Source organism: Calypte anna, chromosome 5A (genome assembly GCF_003957555.1).
Source record: "Calypte anna isolate BGI_N300 chromosome 5A, bCalAnn1_v1.p, whole genome shotgun sequence".
Lineage (NCBI taxonomy): Eukaryota > Metazoa > Chordata > Aves > Apodiformes > Trochilidae > Calypte > Calypte anna.
In genome coordinates, this window is record NC_044251.1 from 3,693,731 (window position 1) to 3,709,948 (window position 16,218).

At 44.4% G+C, this 16,218-nt stretch overlaps 2 protein-coding genes across 3 annotated transcripts in view; one reads left to right on the forward strand and one right to left on the reverse strand.

Annotated features, from left to right (window-relative positions):
* CKAP5 (cytoskeleton associated protein 5) overlaps positions 1-1,936 on the forward strand; it is a 49,568-nt gene extending 47,632 nt beyond the window's left edge. For both annotated transcript variants that reach the window (XM_030452663.1, XM_030452664.1), the window contains exons 43-44: positions 196-350; positions 1,200-1,936. In XM_030452663.1, coding sequence (XP_030308523.1) covers positions 196-350; positions 1,200-1,454 — 410 coding nt within the window. In that variant the 3' untranslated portion in view covers positions 1,455-1,936. The remainder of the gene's footprint in view (positions 1-195; positions 351-1,199) is intronic.
* A 2,904-nt stretch (positions 1,937-4,840) lies between these two features.
* F2 (coagulation factor II, thrombin) lies at positions 4,841-15,366 on the reverse strand. Its single transcript, XM_030452666.1, has 14 exons — positions 15,254-15,366; positions 14,177-14,340; positions 13,169-13,193; positions 12,911-12,961; positions 12,313-12,418; positions 12,103-12,233; positions 10,030-10,326; positions 9,575-9,688; positions 9,171-9,297; positions 7,968-8,135; positions 7,486-7,659; positions 7,178-7,356; positions 5,514-5,584; positions 4,841-5,123 (listed from the first exon to the last, which is right to left on the reverse strand). Exons 1-14 carry the CDS (start codon positions 15,330-15,332, stop codon positions 4,980-4,982), a joined length of 1,830 nt encoding a protein of 609 aa, XP_030308526.1. The 5' UTR covers positions 15,333-15,366; the 3' UTR covers positions 4,841-4,979.
* Positions 15,367-16,218: the final 852 nt, after the last annotated feature.

The window sequence follows — 16,218 nt, forward strand, 5'->3', positions numbered from 1 at the left end:
GTTCTGCTGCCCCTTCCGAAATGTCTCAGTTGTCTGAGTTGCCTGTGTTAGCAAACACACATCTTGGTAGTTTATAGGTTGGTTGATTCTTCATCAAGTGCATCTTATTTTGAGGAAATGACTGAGAGGCTTACACTCCTTTGTTTTAATTTTTTTTATTTTGCTTTTTTTTTCCCCCCTTCCCTCATCCTCCAGGAATTTCTTCTCAGATGGAAGGAACATGTGTTCCTGCTTCTACCCACACTGTATCTTCATCTATAGGAAACACAAACGGGGAGGAAGTGGGTCCTTCAGTTTACTTGGAAAGATTAAAAATCCTCAGGCAGCGTTGTGGCCTTGACAACGCAAAGGTATTGTACTTTACATATGTAAATCCCCACTTCATTTGCATGTTTTTAAGGAGTCATATGATTTTTTTCTGTCAGAAGTGCATTCCAATCAGAATGGATGATCTTCATTACACTGCATTTCACTGTCACCATGCCTAGTGGCCTTACACTCATGTGGCCCAGTGGGTTTGTTTCAGTCCACTTTGTTTGCATCAGGTTCTTTCTGCAGCCTTGTAGTTTTGATATCTTTCCTTGCCATGTAGTTGAGTCTCATAAGACTTCAAATAATTTAACTACTGTTCTCTAAAGGCTTATGACTGTTTCAGCCTTCAACACAAACTTGCATATCAGCTCACAGCTCTAGCTCTGTGGAGAAGAAATGTTTCCTAGGTGGTAGGAACAAGGTAGATGGAAACATCAGTTGGTAAAAGAACAGTGAACAGACATTAGGTCTGTCATAGTGGATCTTGCCAAGCAATCCAAGTTTCCTCATCTCATTTCTCCAGAAAACTCAGTCTGTTGATGCTGCACATAGGCATGAACTTGCTGTTTAAGACTGCACCAGATCATCTCAGTGAAACACTCACCTGCTGTGAATTTTTGATCTTTAAAGCTGTAGTACCTTTGTGTCCTACTGACATCCATCTAAACATGAACTAATTATAAATGATAGGAACTAAGAAATATAATTATCTTTGCATGGTTCTGCCTTTGATGGCAGCTGACTTTATCACTCCAGATCCCCTCTGTTACATCGTTCCTTCCCTTTCCTGTTTTTAGTGTTTGTGAAAAAGAAAAACCATGGGTTATGGTTTGTTCTTATATGGCTTTTGCCACTCTGTTTTAACACATCCCTGTCCTCCCCTATAGCAGGAAGACAGACCACCTCTGACATCTCTGCTCTCTAAACCAGCAGTCCCTACAGTTGCATCCTCTACAGATATGCTTCACAGTAAGCTCTCCCAGCTCCGTGAGTCACGGGAGCAGTACCAACATCTGGACCTGGACTCCAATCAGACTCATTCCTCTGGCATTGGAACTACCCTGGCTTCACCCTCATCTGCAGCAGCTAATATTGATGACTTGAAAAAAAGATTGGAGAGAATAAAAAGCAGTCGCAAATAAAGATGCAAGAGAGGCAGCATCACTGTTGCTTGGGCTGTCTTCAGCTTTAGTTTACTAAACTAGAAGTCTTCATAGTTAAATGGCCTCATTTAGGCCTAATGTATACAAACTGGTTTATGTATTATACAGTGGATTTTGGGGGGCTGAGTCATTGATTGTGGCACAAGTATTTGTACATACTCTGCTTCTCAGCGAGCATCTCTTTGACAATAGAAGGCTGTCTGTGTATTAGTTTTAGTGTACAGACCTGTAAACAACCATCCTCTTGCTCAGACTAGTTTCTCATAACTTGTTTTTTTATTTGTAAAATTGTCTTTAAGATCTTTTCCTAGTTCTTAACTCTTAGAAGATCTCTAGTGATTTCACTTTTAATTTTGTGAATTCTTCTCCATGTAATCCTTGAACTGTTGATTCTATATGGACACATGGCATGAAGTAACTAATTTAAGTGTCTTTTGTAAATAAAGTTTGCATTAACTATACCAGCCTCTGTAGAAACAGCAGTGACTGCTGGTCAGAGAAGTCACTCTATTCCTGAATGTTAGTGACTGGGCATCTAGAAACTGAACTTAAGCTATTCTTGACATGAACCTTGGGGTATGGATATATGAAAAGGAAAATGAGTGAACATAGACTATCTGTGGGTGCAGTCCTGAGACTTTGCACTCCTACTTGTATGAGTAGTGGTGCATTTTTCATATAGCTGCTTTATTTGTTTTGGAATACATTTTTGTAGCTTGAGAGCAAGTTGAGAGTATTTAGTTTGTTGAAATGCTTATTTTAACTATCTAGTCCTTGTGATGCCTCTATCCAGATTAAGCAGAGTCCCATCTGTGTCCAGTTTCTTTCAGGGAGCCTGCTGCTGTTGATGTGGAGTAGATTAGCAGTGATGCACAGTCAGTGGACTCTCTTATCCTGAACTCATTTGGCTAAGCAGTCTTTCTCATGCAATTTTCAAATGCAGGCAGACCTCACCACCACATTGGTTTTGCTCCTGAACATCTGGTATCAGCAAACTGCTGTTTGTATTAACTCTGACCCCTGGTAGTGCTAATCTGTAAACTGCAACCACTGCTTTCTTTGGGAGACCCTCTCACATGAGCCTTTTCCAGAAGCAACAGGTATGCAGATGAAGACTTTGTGCAGCCTGTGTGGCCCTTTAATCTCTAGGGAAGTGGTGTCTTTTCACCTAACTGCTGCAATTCTGTCAGAGCTGGTAGTGAAGCATAAATTGTACATCTGTCCCACAGCTAAAACAGTTATTGAGGAGTTGGGCAGGCAGGCTTACAATAGCACTCTTTTGCTCTAGATTTTTCTCTTTTCCATGTAACTACTGCTTTTGTTTTTTGCTCTGTGGCTGTCTCTGCCTTAGGGCCATTACTGAAACTATCTTGTCTGATTATAGTAAAAATGTGGCTTTAAATTAGTACCTGTACAACAGATCTGTTCCAGAGCTTCTGCAAATAGCTGAGAACTTCCTTTACAGGCCCCTAGGCTGGGGTTGCAGTTGGCATAATTCTGTTGGTGCTTCTGAGCTGTACACTGTGACAAGTAGAGCTGTCAGCATTCTCTATCCTGTGTCAGTTGCCATCATGCCATGCACTGCTTCATCACCTGGATTTAGTACTCACAGTCTCCCCCTAACCTGAAGTAAGCATGCACTTCCTTCTGGAAGAGAGCTGTATGGCAAGTGGGGGTTTGGCCCTCATTGGTAAGTGCTGGGGTTTTGTGCACTTAAACTTGGGCTGTTTGTGAATAGTTTGTGTTGGCTGACACGAGTTATTGCCACTACCTCTCAAATATTAGCTGCTTTTTGAAACTTCCTGACATTTAAATTTATCCATATGTTCCATTACCGTGTCCAGCAGACCTTTTAAAGAGCTGTTCAATTGTTACTGAGCTCAGGATGTTAAAACAGCAATGCCTGCAAAGCTGCATACAACTATTTAAAATTTGAAGCTGAATTGGAAATGAAGTACAGAAATTAAGTAGCAAAAGATAAAATTGCTTACTATGAATGAGTTTTTGCCCTGTGTCTCTGTAGTGCTTGGATGGACTCAGTATCCTGGGAGTTCTGAATTAAAAGTTGTGCACATAAATTAATAAAGCCTAATCTTTAGCCCAGACAATATTTAAATAACATTAAACTGAATTTTAAAAATTATTCCTCTGTATTGTTTGTAACAAGTCAGTATTAAGAGTGACTCCAGAAACTGTATGGTCCTGGTTCCTCCCTTAGAAGTGCAGTTTTTCACAGATAATTAGATAGCAGTGAAACAACGAGGTTAAATATTTAAACATTAGAAAGACCAAAGGTTTTCAGTGTCCAGTGCCTGTGGTTATTAATGACTCCAAGCAGTTGTGAGGAGGAACTGGAGTTCTTGAGGTTTCTTTCTTTAGAGGTCTTTGAGAGGGTGTTTTTATGCTTTCTTTGGGCAGTCAAATGGGATTGTCTCACTTGGGAACCAACTTGAAGACCTTTTCAAGGAGATGACCAGAGACAGTAGCTGATCAGTAACTTAGTTTATATCCAACTAATTTCAGAGAGTTACCTCAGCTGTCACTCTTTCAACACAACTCTAACACTGTGTGAAGGGCAACAGAATTTTCACTGTTGTCTCTTTCTGTGACTTGATGGCACTGTGAATGAGTTCACTTGACTTGGTTTAGTCAAGAGTATGTGTTTACTCCTGGGTCCTTGACAGTCCACACATTCCTGCTGAAGAGGAGGTCATGAAAGAATTGAAGCAATTTTGGGGAGTGATCCTCAAACCAGACAGGTATAGTGAGGATGCTTCTATTGGAAGCTTTCTGACAATGACTGTGCACAAGTTGCTTCTTTCTGAATCTTGCTGTGCAGGTGGAAAATACTCTGAGGACCCAGCACTACCTGCTGTGAAGATCACTGCCATACAGGAATGGGAACACCCGGAATACAATGTGTTCCTGCCTGTATTGCTCTGTAGGATGAAGTGCATACAGCTGGCATCTGTAACATCTGAAGATGCTAACCTTGCAAAGGGTGGTGCTGGTATTGATTAACTGCTCTAGTAGCTGAGAAAATGTCTTATCAAAACTGGTTTATAGTTCCTTTACTTGTGACATTGATATTAGTGTTTTGTATAGTGCCAGAGTTACTGGAGGGTGCTTATCTCCAGCACATGGGCTCAGTTTCTAGAACAGAAAATGCATTGACTTGAAGGGAGACTTGGAGCTATTGTCAGGTCTAAAAGCTATTGATGATTCCATGTGATAAAATGGAGGATAATTTGTTTGAAGCACAACAGATAATTAGTACAACCAGTGCTCTTCTGGTGGTACTTGTGGCTACTGGGATGGTTGAAATCCAAGTTCAACGAAACTCAGTGTAAATAAAAGGAAGAAGATGGGTCTTAAAACTTTTTTATTTTCAAGGAAGAACACTTCGAGTTGTAAAGGTATAACTTTGACTTCAGGGTCTTCTATGCTTATATTTTTAGGAAGTGGAGCATTGTAGCAAAACTGAGAGCAAGGTAAATATTTCCTTTATCCCCCGTGCTTCTCGATGGCTTTTCGCATCCACTTTTTCAGGCGGAATACGTGGGTATAAAATCCATATTTGCCATCTCTGTCACAACCTTCTCCCCATGACACCACTCCCACTTGATACCAACGGTTGTCATCTGGGTTCTAAAGCAAGGAAAAATTGAATTGGTACAAGGAGCAAAAGATTTTCAGATTGAAACCTTGTTATACACTCCAGTCTATCTAGTGATAGATCCTGCTTGGGAACTTACACATCTACTAGATAATAAGATAATAAAGTCCTCATGGGAGGGGAATTGGCCATCACTCAATCATTCTGCAGCTGGTGTCTGTATGTGCTGAGAATTCAATATAGAAATAGAGCTGGATGACTGCAGGATTCATCTCAATTTCTCACCTTTGGCATGAGATTGTTTGCTGTAGCCACTCTGTATTCCCACATCTCTGGTTCTTTTTTTTAGTACTAGTTTGAAAGTTCAGCATAGCACAAACCTTGCTCTGTATGTTTTAAGAGGCTGACCCTGTTGAACATACCTTCATTACAAAAGGTCCCCCACTGTCCCCTTCACAAGCATCTCCTCTCTTGGAGTCTTCAGGACTGTAACCTACAGGCAAGAAGAAAGTCAGACATTTGACCCAGTGTCTGGTGTTTGAGAGCTGTGAGATTGCTTACTGTTTCTGCTAACTATTGGACTTAAATTTAGAACACAGCTTTGCATTGTTTTTATTTTATGTAAAGCACATAACTCTGCATCTGTCTTTCCAACACTCCTGAATCCAATACGTTCTTCTCCTCTCTGTGCCCTCATTCCTGTTTTCTTTCACCACAGCTCCAGGTGGTGTCAGCTGCCACTGTGGCCAGAGCTGTAGCTTGAACTTCTGTGCCTTGATTAGAATCACAAAATGGTTTAGGTTGGAAAGGACCTTAAAGATCATCCAGTTCCAACCTCCTGGCATGGACAGGGACATCTGCCAGTAGACCAGGTTCCTCAAAGCCCCATCAAACCTGGTCTTGACCGCTTCCAGCAAGGGGCCATCCATTTCTTTTGTCTTACAAATTCTGTGTGTAATATTCTATGTATCCTGCTGTTCTGTTCTCTTTGCTGTACAGGCACGTTGCCTTCCTCACTTCCACCTTCCTGTCATTCTGCAAGCTCTGCTTTTTCCTCCAAGTGACTGCTGAGTTCCTGAGGAACTAGACAGTGCATCTACATTTCCCCGTCACCCATATCTCCACTTTGATACTGTATTTCTGCATCTCTGCTATTTTTCCAGAGGGACTGTACTGTTAGTGTATGCTCTTATGAAACTGGCTGCTATTCTAAGGCAAGTAATTGTAGGGGTTAATAGATGCAAACAGGACAAACTCAGCCAAAACTTGTTGGAGATTTGTAGAAACTGATAAAGGATGCAGGAATTGAGAATACAGCAGAAAGTATTGCACTAGTATATGAATCCATAGTCTCTGTGTTGACTACTGTGTTCATTTTTGTTATTGCTCAAAAAGACCATAGTGCTAGAAGAGATTTAGGAAGTTAGAACAAGGATTATCAAAAGTACAGAATGCCTTCTATATTCAGAAATATTAAATAAGTGTTTTTCAGCTTGAAAGAGAAATGGCAGAGCTGCAAGGGGTCCATAAAACTGCATATGACATGGAGAAGAATTTTTTTTTCTTAAGTTTTTTTCAAATTTACAGACAGCAAATTTAACAGAATGGAATAATTTAATTTTTTGATACATGCCACACATAGTTTGTGGAGCCTGCTGCCAGAGAGGTTGTGGGCTTAAGTAGGAAGTGGCTCCTAACAGTTGAGACAAGCTCGTGGAGAAGGGGTTGTTTGTGCATCAAGTAGGATAACTGGTGTGCAGCCTCTGATTTAGGAAATCACTGAACTGTTCCATATGCTATTGAAAAGATGATTATATATGTGCTCAGCTCTCACACAGCTATTGCTGATATCTAGCAGAGTGGTGCCATCAAGCTGCTTAGCCTGACATAGCATGTTACAAATCTTCTCCATAGCTTTGTGTTCTCCAGCCTTCATGTTTCCTGAGAGGTGAGAAAGTTCTTATCAGGGGAAAGGTAATCTTATGACTGGCCTTTGCAAATTCATTGGAAAGTAACCTCCCACAAGGAGCTCAGAGCCTTGGTCCTAGGTGGCATTTTGGCCCTGGGGGTCTCCAGTGCTGCTTACCTGCACAGAACATGTTGTCAGTGACTTTAACTTTGGTGGATGCCTTGCAGATTTCTTGGTCTACAATGGGCACATTGAGCTGTTGCAGAACTGTGGGAAGGTTGCTTGGGCTGGTGGCCCATGTTTCTTTCAAGTTTCCCCAGCCAGTAACCCTCCCTTTGTAACCAGCCAGCATCAGCCTGTGGAAGGAAGCATGAGTGGAATCAAACAACAGCTCCCTTTCTGCAAAGAGTCAAAACGAGACTCATTTTTCTTATTTGTTTTAAGGCCCAAGGGAGGCATTTTGGACTGTGGGACAACCTTCTCACCTCTGCACCATCTCTTTGGTGGGCAGACAGACAGGGTGGATGTAGTCACTGAAGATGATGGGTCTCTTCAAGTGCATTAATGCAATGTCTCGGTCCATGTTCTCTTTCCAATTGTACTTTGGATGGATGATGATTTTATCCAACAGAGCAATTTTCTCTTTATTCTTTTCATATCTGAAACAGTCATGAAGGAAAGGAGTTGCTGTACAGTAGCAACTGAAAGGCTTCTGCCATTCATGATACTCTCAGGTGCATTTGTACCCTCTGAGACAAGACTCTCGCTTTACAATGGAGCTCCCCTTCAGACTTTCCAGGGTTCTGCCCTCCCTTTCACTTTTCAGACCAGAAAATGACAATCAGATCTCACTACTGAGAGGCAATTGACATTGGCTATGTGTGTTTTGGATACTAAATGCTTGCCCAACCTCCTTGTGTCTTATCACTCCAAGAGGAAGGCTATGTCACTTTGTCCAGGTTCTTACTTTGCCCTTACGTGCTTGCCAATCCGCACCAGGATGTCATTTGTAGTTAAGTTCTTGTCCCAGGGTGGATAAAAAAGGCAATGAGCAGCAGTCAAGATCCAGCTGTCACTGATGAGGCTGGCACCACACAGCAGCTCTTGAGGACTCTTTTTGTAGAGCATCACCTGCCTGAGGGACAAGGAGGAGGAAAGCTCAGCAGAACCAGAGGTGCAGCTTGGTGCTGTGCAGGATTTGTAGTGAGAAGGGAAGAACATTGCACTATGCAAAGACAACTGCATAGGGGCTGTCTAGCAAAAATCTGCCCAGGACACACATATTCTATGCAGTGTGATATTTACTCTGTCTCCTTCACCTAGAGAGGTTTCTCATCCTCTCTGCTAGAGTGGCCAGTGGATCGAGGGAAGTGATTCTTCCCCTCTGCTCTTGTGAGACTCCACCTGGAATACTGTATCCAGTTCTGCAGCCCCTATTACAAGAAAGACATGGATTGCTGGAGTGTGTCCAGAGAAGGGCCACAAGGATGATCAGAGGGCTGGAGACAGAGGATAGACATGAGAGAGGTGGAGTTACTCAGTTTGGAGAGGACAAGGCTCCAAGGAGACCTTATTGTGGTCTTCCAGTATCTGTAGGGGATCTACAAGAAAGCTGGGGAGGGACTTTTTGGATGTCAGGGAGTGGTAGGACTAGAGGGAATGGATTCAAACTAGAGGAAGGGAGATTTAGATCGGAAGTTAAGATGAAGTTCTGCACCAGGAGGGTGGTGAGACCCTGGCACAGGCTGCCCAGAGAGGTGGTGGAAGCCCCATCCATCCCTGGAAGGTTTTAAGGCCAGGCTGGACAGGGCTCTGAGCAACCTGATCTGGTGGGAGATGTCCCTGCTCATGGCAGGGGGGTTAGAACTGGATGATCTTAAAGGTCCCTTCCAACCCTGAAAGTTCTATGCTTCTATGCTTCAGAAAAGCTGGGAAGAGGAAGAGACAAAGGTGAAACACAGTAGCTACTCTTGCTTTCCTACATGGTTATGTACTTGGCTCAAGAGGAACTATTTTATTTCCCTCTGTTTTATTTCTACCTTGTTGACCGATTGGAGAAGCTTTCTCTAGAAGCCATAGTGCCCACACACTGCCTGAGCTGGGAGAGCCCTTTAATTTCTCTTGAATTTACTCTCTGCTTGAGCTGAAGGGAGACATAAAAAGCACTTACCAGGGGGAACTGCCAACTTCTGCATCATCTCCATGCACAATTCTGCCTCCTATGTAGGACTCCAGCAGCTCCTTCTCACTTTTGTCTGTTACCTTTTTCTTCTCAAATAAAGGACGAGTGCCACAGTCTGAAAAAACAGGCAATCTGTTTTTGGCACTCTACCTGATTCACAGGGTAGACATGTCTGCTGTCAGCATGGAAAAGCCTAGGAAGGAAGTGCTTACTAGCTCTGTGATTCTGACTGGAGAGGAATTTCTGAGGATCCTTCAAGGGATTCAAGTACTTCACCCAGCTTTTGACAGCTTTTGGCAAGGTGGTGGTTGTGAGGCACACTTGAGTGCCCTGTGGGAAGCAGCTGTAGCCTTTCTACAAAGCCTGATGCTGTATTTAGAGGTTTTGCTCACCTGCTTCACCTGAACCAAAGGTTTTGTCATCAAAGAAGGTTTTGAACTCTTGTGGAAGGGTAGTACGTCCTGATATTCCCTCTGACTGTTCGTTCCCATCCTCCAGCGAGCTGGCTGAGAGAGACAGAAGGACAAACATGGGAAATTGTAATTGTCAGCAATGTAAATGTCCCTTTTCACACACAGTGGAAATTAATTGAAGGAATGATTATTTAAAAGCTCTTCTCTTTTTAATGCTCCTTGTCCACCACTGTGAGTTTTCAGGGTGAAGAGAACACCCAAGGGATATTACAGCCCTGTAAGTGTACAGGGTGAGTACATGTCATATTTGGACGTCCACATAGATGGTGCACATGCTTCCCTTTGTCTGTTCCTCCCAGCCCAAGCACTTCAGACTGCTTTTGTTTGTTCCTGCCTCACAAGGGTGTCTACCCAAGCCAGTGCAGGCTTCTCACCACAGTAGGTCAGATCACAATATCCAAAGTTGGGTGGTTCATCTGTGACACACCAGACACCCTCCTCATCTCCATCAGGATTCCGACAGTAATTCTCCAGCAGCTTCACGTGGGGGTCAAGGTGTTTTCCAAAGAGCACCTCTTTGGCTTTCTCAGAGTCCCATGGCAGGCACCTGGCTCCAGACACAGTGATGGAGAGTGTCCCTGTGTAGAGCATGCCTTTGTCTTCTTCACATTGCTCCACTGGGGGTGGGGGTGTCTCCCGTGGGGTGAATTCAACTGTTGTTCTCTCTTCACCTGGAAAGACAGAGCTGTGATTTAAGCCATAGCTCTTCACAGGGAAGTACTATAAGAAAATAGCACCAGATCCTCTTTACTAAAGCCCAGGGTTATATGGGGCATCCCATTATGTTTAGGAGCTCCTACTGTGATCCCATCCATATGGTGGCCCTCTACTGTATTGCAGTGTCAGAAGATGTTCTTTCAGCAGGAGGTAAGGTGAGGCTGATGCTACCCATCATACTTCTCTTTGCCACTAAGATGTGAGGGACAATATTGTGTTGCCTTCTGGGGTACCTTTGCAAACCAGTTCAAGGGATAGGGAGGCACCTCAGGCATTAAAATGCTCCTGAGTTAGAGCCTCCAATGCTATTTTCTTAAATGTGTTACTGGAGTGTATTTGGAGGAGCCTTTTGTGATGTCTTTTTGAATGGTGGCATTAAACTTATGAGAAAAAGATGGTTAGGAAGGAAAAACAACCTAGAGAACCTTCTAGAGGTGTGCAGGAGATGAACTTATTAGGTATATGTGGTTATTTGCTTGTCCACACTTGACATTTAATCCCTGATGTGGTATAGCTGATCATCCCATGCTACTAAAATAGCAAACATAACTTTTGCCAGTATTTCTATATCTAATGTTAAAGAGAGAGAATTTCCTGACAAGACTTTCCACACTTTTTCTTGCAAGTATCCTAATGGCTGCAAGGTTTAAGCAGCATTTCTTGAGTGGGCACCAGATAATCAGTTCTGCAGCAGTTGCTTGGCCTCAGGCTCCTTTTTCCTTGTAAAGGGAGACCTTCTGTTTGAGTGCTCACCCTGGGGCACAACTGAGCAGGGAGCATCCACCTCAGTCACTGAGGCTGCTCCTGCATGAGACTGACTCATGTCAAGATGAGACACAAAACCAAGGCTTTTCTAGTCCTTCCATATCCATGAAAGTCTAACAGTAGCTTCTGTAGGTCAGAACCTAACTAATGACAGAAATAGTGCAGATGCCTTGATCACTCCAAAGCAGGATCTCTTCCCAGTTTGCTATATTGTAAACCGTGGCAATGGTAATGATTTTTTTTTAATTTCAGAATAATCCTTGGTCAAAATGGTTGCTAACCTCTCTGACCTTCACTTCCAAGAGATGTTGCCTCCTAGTTTGCTTTTTGGAAGAGGAATGTCTGCTGTGAGGTTCTCTGGTTTCTATCAGTTGTTCTGAGACTAGGGAAGACAGCTCTGTATTGTGGTGAAGAAATGAGATAATTCTAGGGATAGTTCTTCATCTTGTCAAGTGCAATTATGAGAGATGGGCATCTTCTCTTTTCTTGAGATTATGCTATCAAACTGCACCCCTCTGTATAAGTGAATATTAAGGCCCTCAAGCACAAGCTGCAGTGTTTTGGACCTAACAGTGAGAATGTGGACCAAGAAAAATAGTATGACTAATTGCTGCCACAGATTAGAGGCAGCTAAGCCAAGATTTTGGGACATTCCTGACTGGCAAAACTCTATTAGGTTCCAGGGAACTGCTGCCACCAGATTTAATATAGATCTAGATTAGTACAGTCTGGAGAAAAGAGCATGAGAGGGATTTAGCCAAGGTAGATGTATGGGCAACTCAGTGACATTTCCTCCTCTGCTCCTTCACCCTTTAGAATACAGACCCTCTACTCTTGACTGACCTCTGCTCACGGTAGATTTCTCCCTCCTAACCCTCTCCACTTCCTTTACACATTGTGTATCAGTGTCCGTACAGTGTGCCCTGATGGTGACAGGCTTGCTGGGGTGTAGTGCTGAACCATACCACACACTGGGATGGGGCAAGCTTCCCGTTCCACTGTTGGGTCTCGGGTGTAGCACCAGGGGCCATCTGAGCTGTTGTCTGGGTTCCTGCAGTAGTTCTCAGTAAGGTCTTTATGAACAGTGGCATTAAATCTATGAGAAAAATCTGGTTAGGCTAGGAAGGAAAGACACCCTGGAGAACCCCATAGAGGTGTGCAGGAGATGAGCTTACTTTGGTATGTGTGGGTATTTGCTTGTCCACACTTGACATTCAATCCCTGATTTGGTGTAGCTGATTGTCCCGTGATAGTTCTGTCCCAGATCATGAGAGCAGTTGCCTGTCAAAATCCCAGCATAACGTAAGTCAGGAAACAAACGCTGTGGTTTTTCAAGGTCAGAGGTATCATCCCCAAATCCCTTTAACTTCCGATGCTCAGATGTGCTGGCACTAGCACAGGGAATCTCTTCATGGGGTGGGAAGAGCTCGCAGTGTAAGCTCTCTCTGCCTCGTGCCTCACCAGGGGGAACTCCCCCAGAGTCTCAGTGCTTTGCCTTGGATGTAGGCACAGCTCAGGGCCCTTCTGAGAGGCTGTTCTCAGGGACACCCGACTGTGCTACAAGAAGGACAGCTACCCCAGGCTGTTTTAGTAGAGGAGTGAGGGTGTTTGTGACATGGTTAGTGGGGAAATCAAGAATTTCAGACTCCCCTCCTGCTGTTTTTCTTTCTAATCAAGATGGCTTCACCAGCTTGAGATGCTACTTTTCCCTTACAAACTCTGTTCCTGGCACTCACTGTATCTGAGAGGTTGAGGTCAACATGAATTTCTTACCTTCTAGACAAGCATCCAGAACTGTCCTGGACTTTCTCAGGCCCTGACATACTAGCAAGATAAGAAGAAAGAAATATATTATATGAAAGGAATCCAAATAAGCAGCATAATTTGAACCAGTTTATCATCTAGGGACAAAACACAAATGCTTTATCCTGGAAAGTGAGCTCTTATAAAAGAGTAGGGAGCCATCTCTCCATGATGGGACAGTGCATCCTAAGGGATTGCAGAGCACCTGCAGAACTTGAAACAACTTACCTTGGTATTTTGACCAAAATGCCTCCTGTAAAAAAACAAAACAAAACAAAAAAACACATATTTAAGAGCAGAGACAGAGAACATCAGACCTTGCTTAGCTGCTGCAACTCAAACCAGTAGGTCAATGCCCCATGACAAAAATGAAACTAACTTAACTTTGTTGATACCAATTGCTGTAGAGTCCAACAAAGAAAAAAAAGATCTGATATGAAAACACATTTCCACTCATCAGGCTCAGGAATCAAGGGAGTTCTGTTGTTTCTAAGAAGACCAAAGATGCTTATAACCTTCATCAACCTGCAGAAGAAGCAGAGCCTGGGCTGCAGTGCAGAAGTCCATGAAGTTGAATGTAGAACTTTTAAGACCACAGATCCCATGTAGCTATTGTTTAGGAAGTTGTAAATTTCTGCTGTGGAGCCTGAGAGTGATGACTTTAGAAATACTCCTCAGAGGTTTTGTTTTGCTGGATTAGGACTCCTGACTGTTCATATGTATATTTTTGGGTGTGGAATTCAGGATGAATGGTGGTCTTGGGCCTAGGAGCAAATCCTGAAGGGTTGCAGAGCAAAATTAGCAGAGGGAGTGAGTCTGGAAGCCATAAAAAAGGACAAACTGTGCCAGAGCTTCAGTTCAAAGGAGCTTGAGGCCCCTGAACTTGGTGTTTGGTTGCTAAGCCAGCTCTTTTTGTGTGTGTCTGAGGCTGTGGCAGTTCAAATGTGTGTGACACCATCCTGAATGAGTAGGAGGTGCAATTCAGGACTGATGGTTGAGGGAAGCCTCTCCTTTTCACTTAGCACTTAAAATGGAGAGGGAAGAAAAAGAATCTGGGCTTTGAGCTGCATTCCCTGAGGGAAACTTCCTAAGGAAACCTGAGCTCTCTGTGGGGCACAGAAGCATCAGCCTCATCTTGGTGTCACAGCCCCTGGCTGCATGTTCAAGCTGCTGGTCTTTCACTGCATGGGTCAGCTGAGGGAATGTTTCTTGGGAACCCATGGCCCCTGTACATACCGTCTGAACAGTGGACTCAAGGGCTTCATAAGCCTCCTCATAATTGCACGTTTCCTCCAGGCACTCTCTCTCCAGGTTTCCCTTCAGCATCTCTTCCAGAAATCCCTTGTTGGCACGTCTGGAGCGCTTGAGCACTGACAGTGCCTGCCCCTTTTCCAGGAAAACTACCGGGTCAGAACACTGCCGGTCAAAGGGGTGCTCACAGCAGGAGGGCTCCTTTGTCACCCCTTGTAATTTCCAAAACCCACACACAGCTGACATGGTGATCCCCCAGCCTGGCTCCCCCCATGCACCATATACAGAGAGGAGACCCTGTCAGGTCCACCACACCTGATGATCAGAGTAGGCTCTTTCCAATGCATCCACTGGATCTGGCATCAATTAGGCAAAAGAAGTGACAGGAACCCTCTGCTATCCTGGACAAAGCTGCTCTGCTAACCTGCAGTTGGGCAGAGGCTTGTTTGCTGAAATTTCCCTGCCAGCCATTGTGTGCCTGGCTTGCCAACCTCAGAGCACTGCAATAGGCACAGCTTGGTTCCACTTTCATGCTCAGAGACCCTGATTTGAGACCTGTAGACAGGTCTTCCCCCACAGAGCAGTGGGTCAGGGCAGACCTCACTTCATATTAAAAAAAGATAAATGAATTAGAGGCTCCAGTAAGGGAAAAGGAGCAGGAAGGCTGCATATTGCGTATGACCTAATGTTTAAATAAGGGAGAGCTGGGGAAACAATGGTGAATTGCAGCAGTCCAGATCAGCTGAGGAACTCTAGCCCCAAAAGGCCCAGTTGTGCCACACAAGGTCCTGGAGAGAGCCACGTTCTCCTTCTCCACTGTCTCCCAAATGACCTACAAAATCCACTGAGCTGTTGCCACCAGCCTTTTCCATCAGCTGCTGGATGCTGCTGCATCCTCCTGTGCAGGAAAGCCCTGTGGTCACTCCACTCTCAGCACCCTTCCTCTCCCAGCTTCAGGCTATCAGAAGCCTTATCAAGAAATCCTGCCTTTATCCTTTAACCCCATCTTTCTTCCTTCTTCCACCCAGTGGTACTGCCCTTCTCCCTGCCATTGAGTCTTACCTCCAGCATGGCTCAGTGTGAGGTGCAGAAGGCTGAGAAGGAGCAGGCCCCTCAGTACACTGGTTTTGTTGTGCTCCATCCTGTACAGCCCTGGCTGCAGGAGAAATGCAAAAAGAGCAGAATAAGCGAAGTCACAGCCCCGCTGGGTTAATATTGAACCAGAATGAAGAAATAGGACTCCAGAGGTCGTGGTGTGTCAGGGACAGTGGGACTTAGGCTCCACTTACCTCTCCTCTCTTGGCATCTCTCCCTTCCTTCAGGGCATTTTCATTTTCTTTCTTAATCAGTGGAAGCCAAGCAAATGGCTCTGAATCTCCACAGAACTAAAATTAGCATCCCATTTCATAACAGGGAAGGTTGCATGAGGAATGGGAAGACAATCTGGACCCAGGCAGAGCTAACTGGGGCTGGCACCAAGAGGTCTGTGCCAGCTCACTGTCACCCCAGCCAAAGCACTTCACCCCTTTTCTCTCAGTGCCGCTCTGCTTCCCTGCAGCTCTTGGCACCATCAGGGCATTCCCACCTCATTAGCTCAGGTCTCTTTCTCTCAGGCTGGACTGCAGTAACCTTGCACACAGCAAGACTTGGAGAGCCCCTTAACCATTCCCCCTCTTCCTAGCTGCAGGCCCCCTGCTTTTTCCCCCTAGAGCCCAGTAGTCTTTTCTCCCTGCATTTACCAGCAAGTTCAGCCCCAGCTCTTTTGACACCAGAACACAGAGTTTAAATCTCCTCTCTTCTCAGTTGGCCCTTCCAAGGAGCAGAGGGAGAGCCTGCAACAGCCCTCATGGAATTCAGGTTTTCCTCCCAGTCAGGTCAGCAGTGGCACTGGCAGTGTGTGCTTCCCACGGTGTTATAATTCCCAGAAGAGTGGAGGAGGATAGAGAGGCATAAAGTTTGTGCTCCCCCTTTTATTCTCATACCAGTGGAACGTTAAAAACAGTACATCCAGAAGGAAAAAGGCTCTG

Bases quoted from the DNA above. Each gene is read 5' to 3' on its own strand.
- F2 (XM_030452666.1), bottom strand. From the start codon at position 15,332: ATGGAGCACAACAAAACCAGTGTACTGAGGGGCCTGCTCCTTCTCAGC. The intron at 14,341-15,253 runs GTAAGACTCAAT...CTGACCCGGTAG, and splicing joins CACACTGAGCCATGCTGGAG to TTTTCCTGGAAAAGGGGCAG. The intron at 12,234-12,312 runs GTAAGCTCATCT...TTTTTCTCATAG, and splicing joins AAATACCCACACATACCAAA to ATTTAATGCCACTGTTCATA.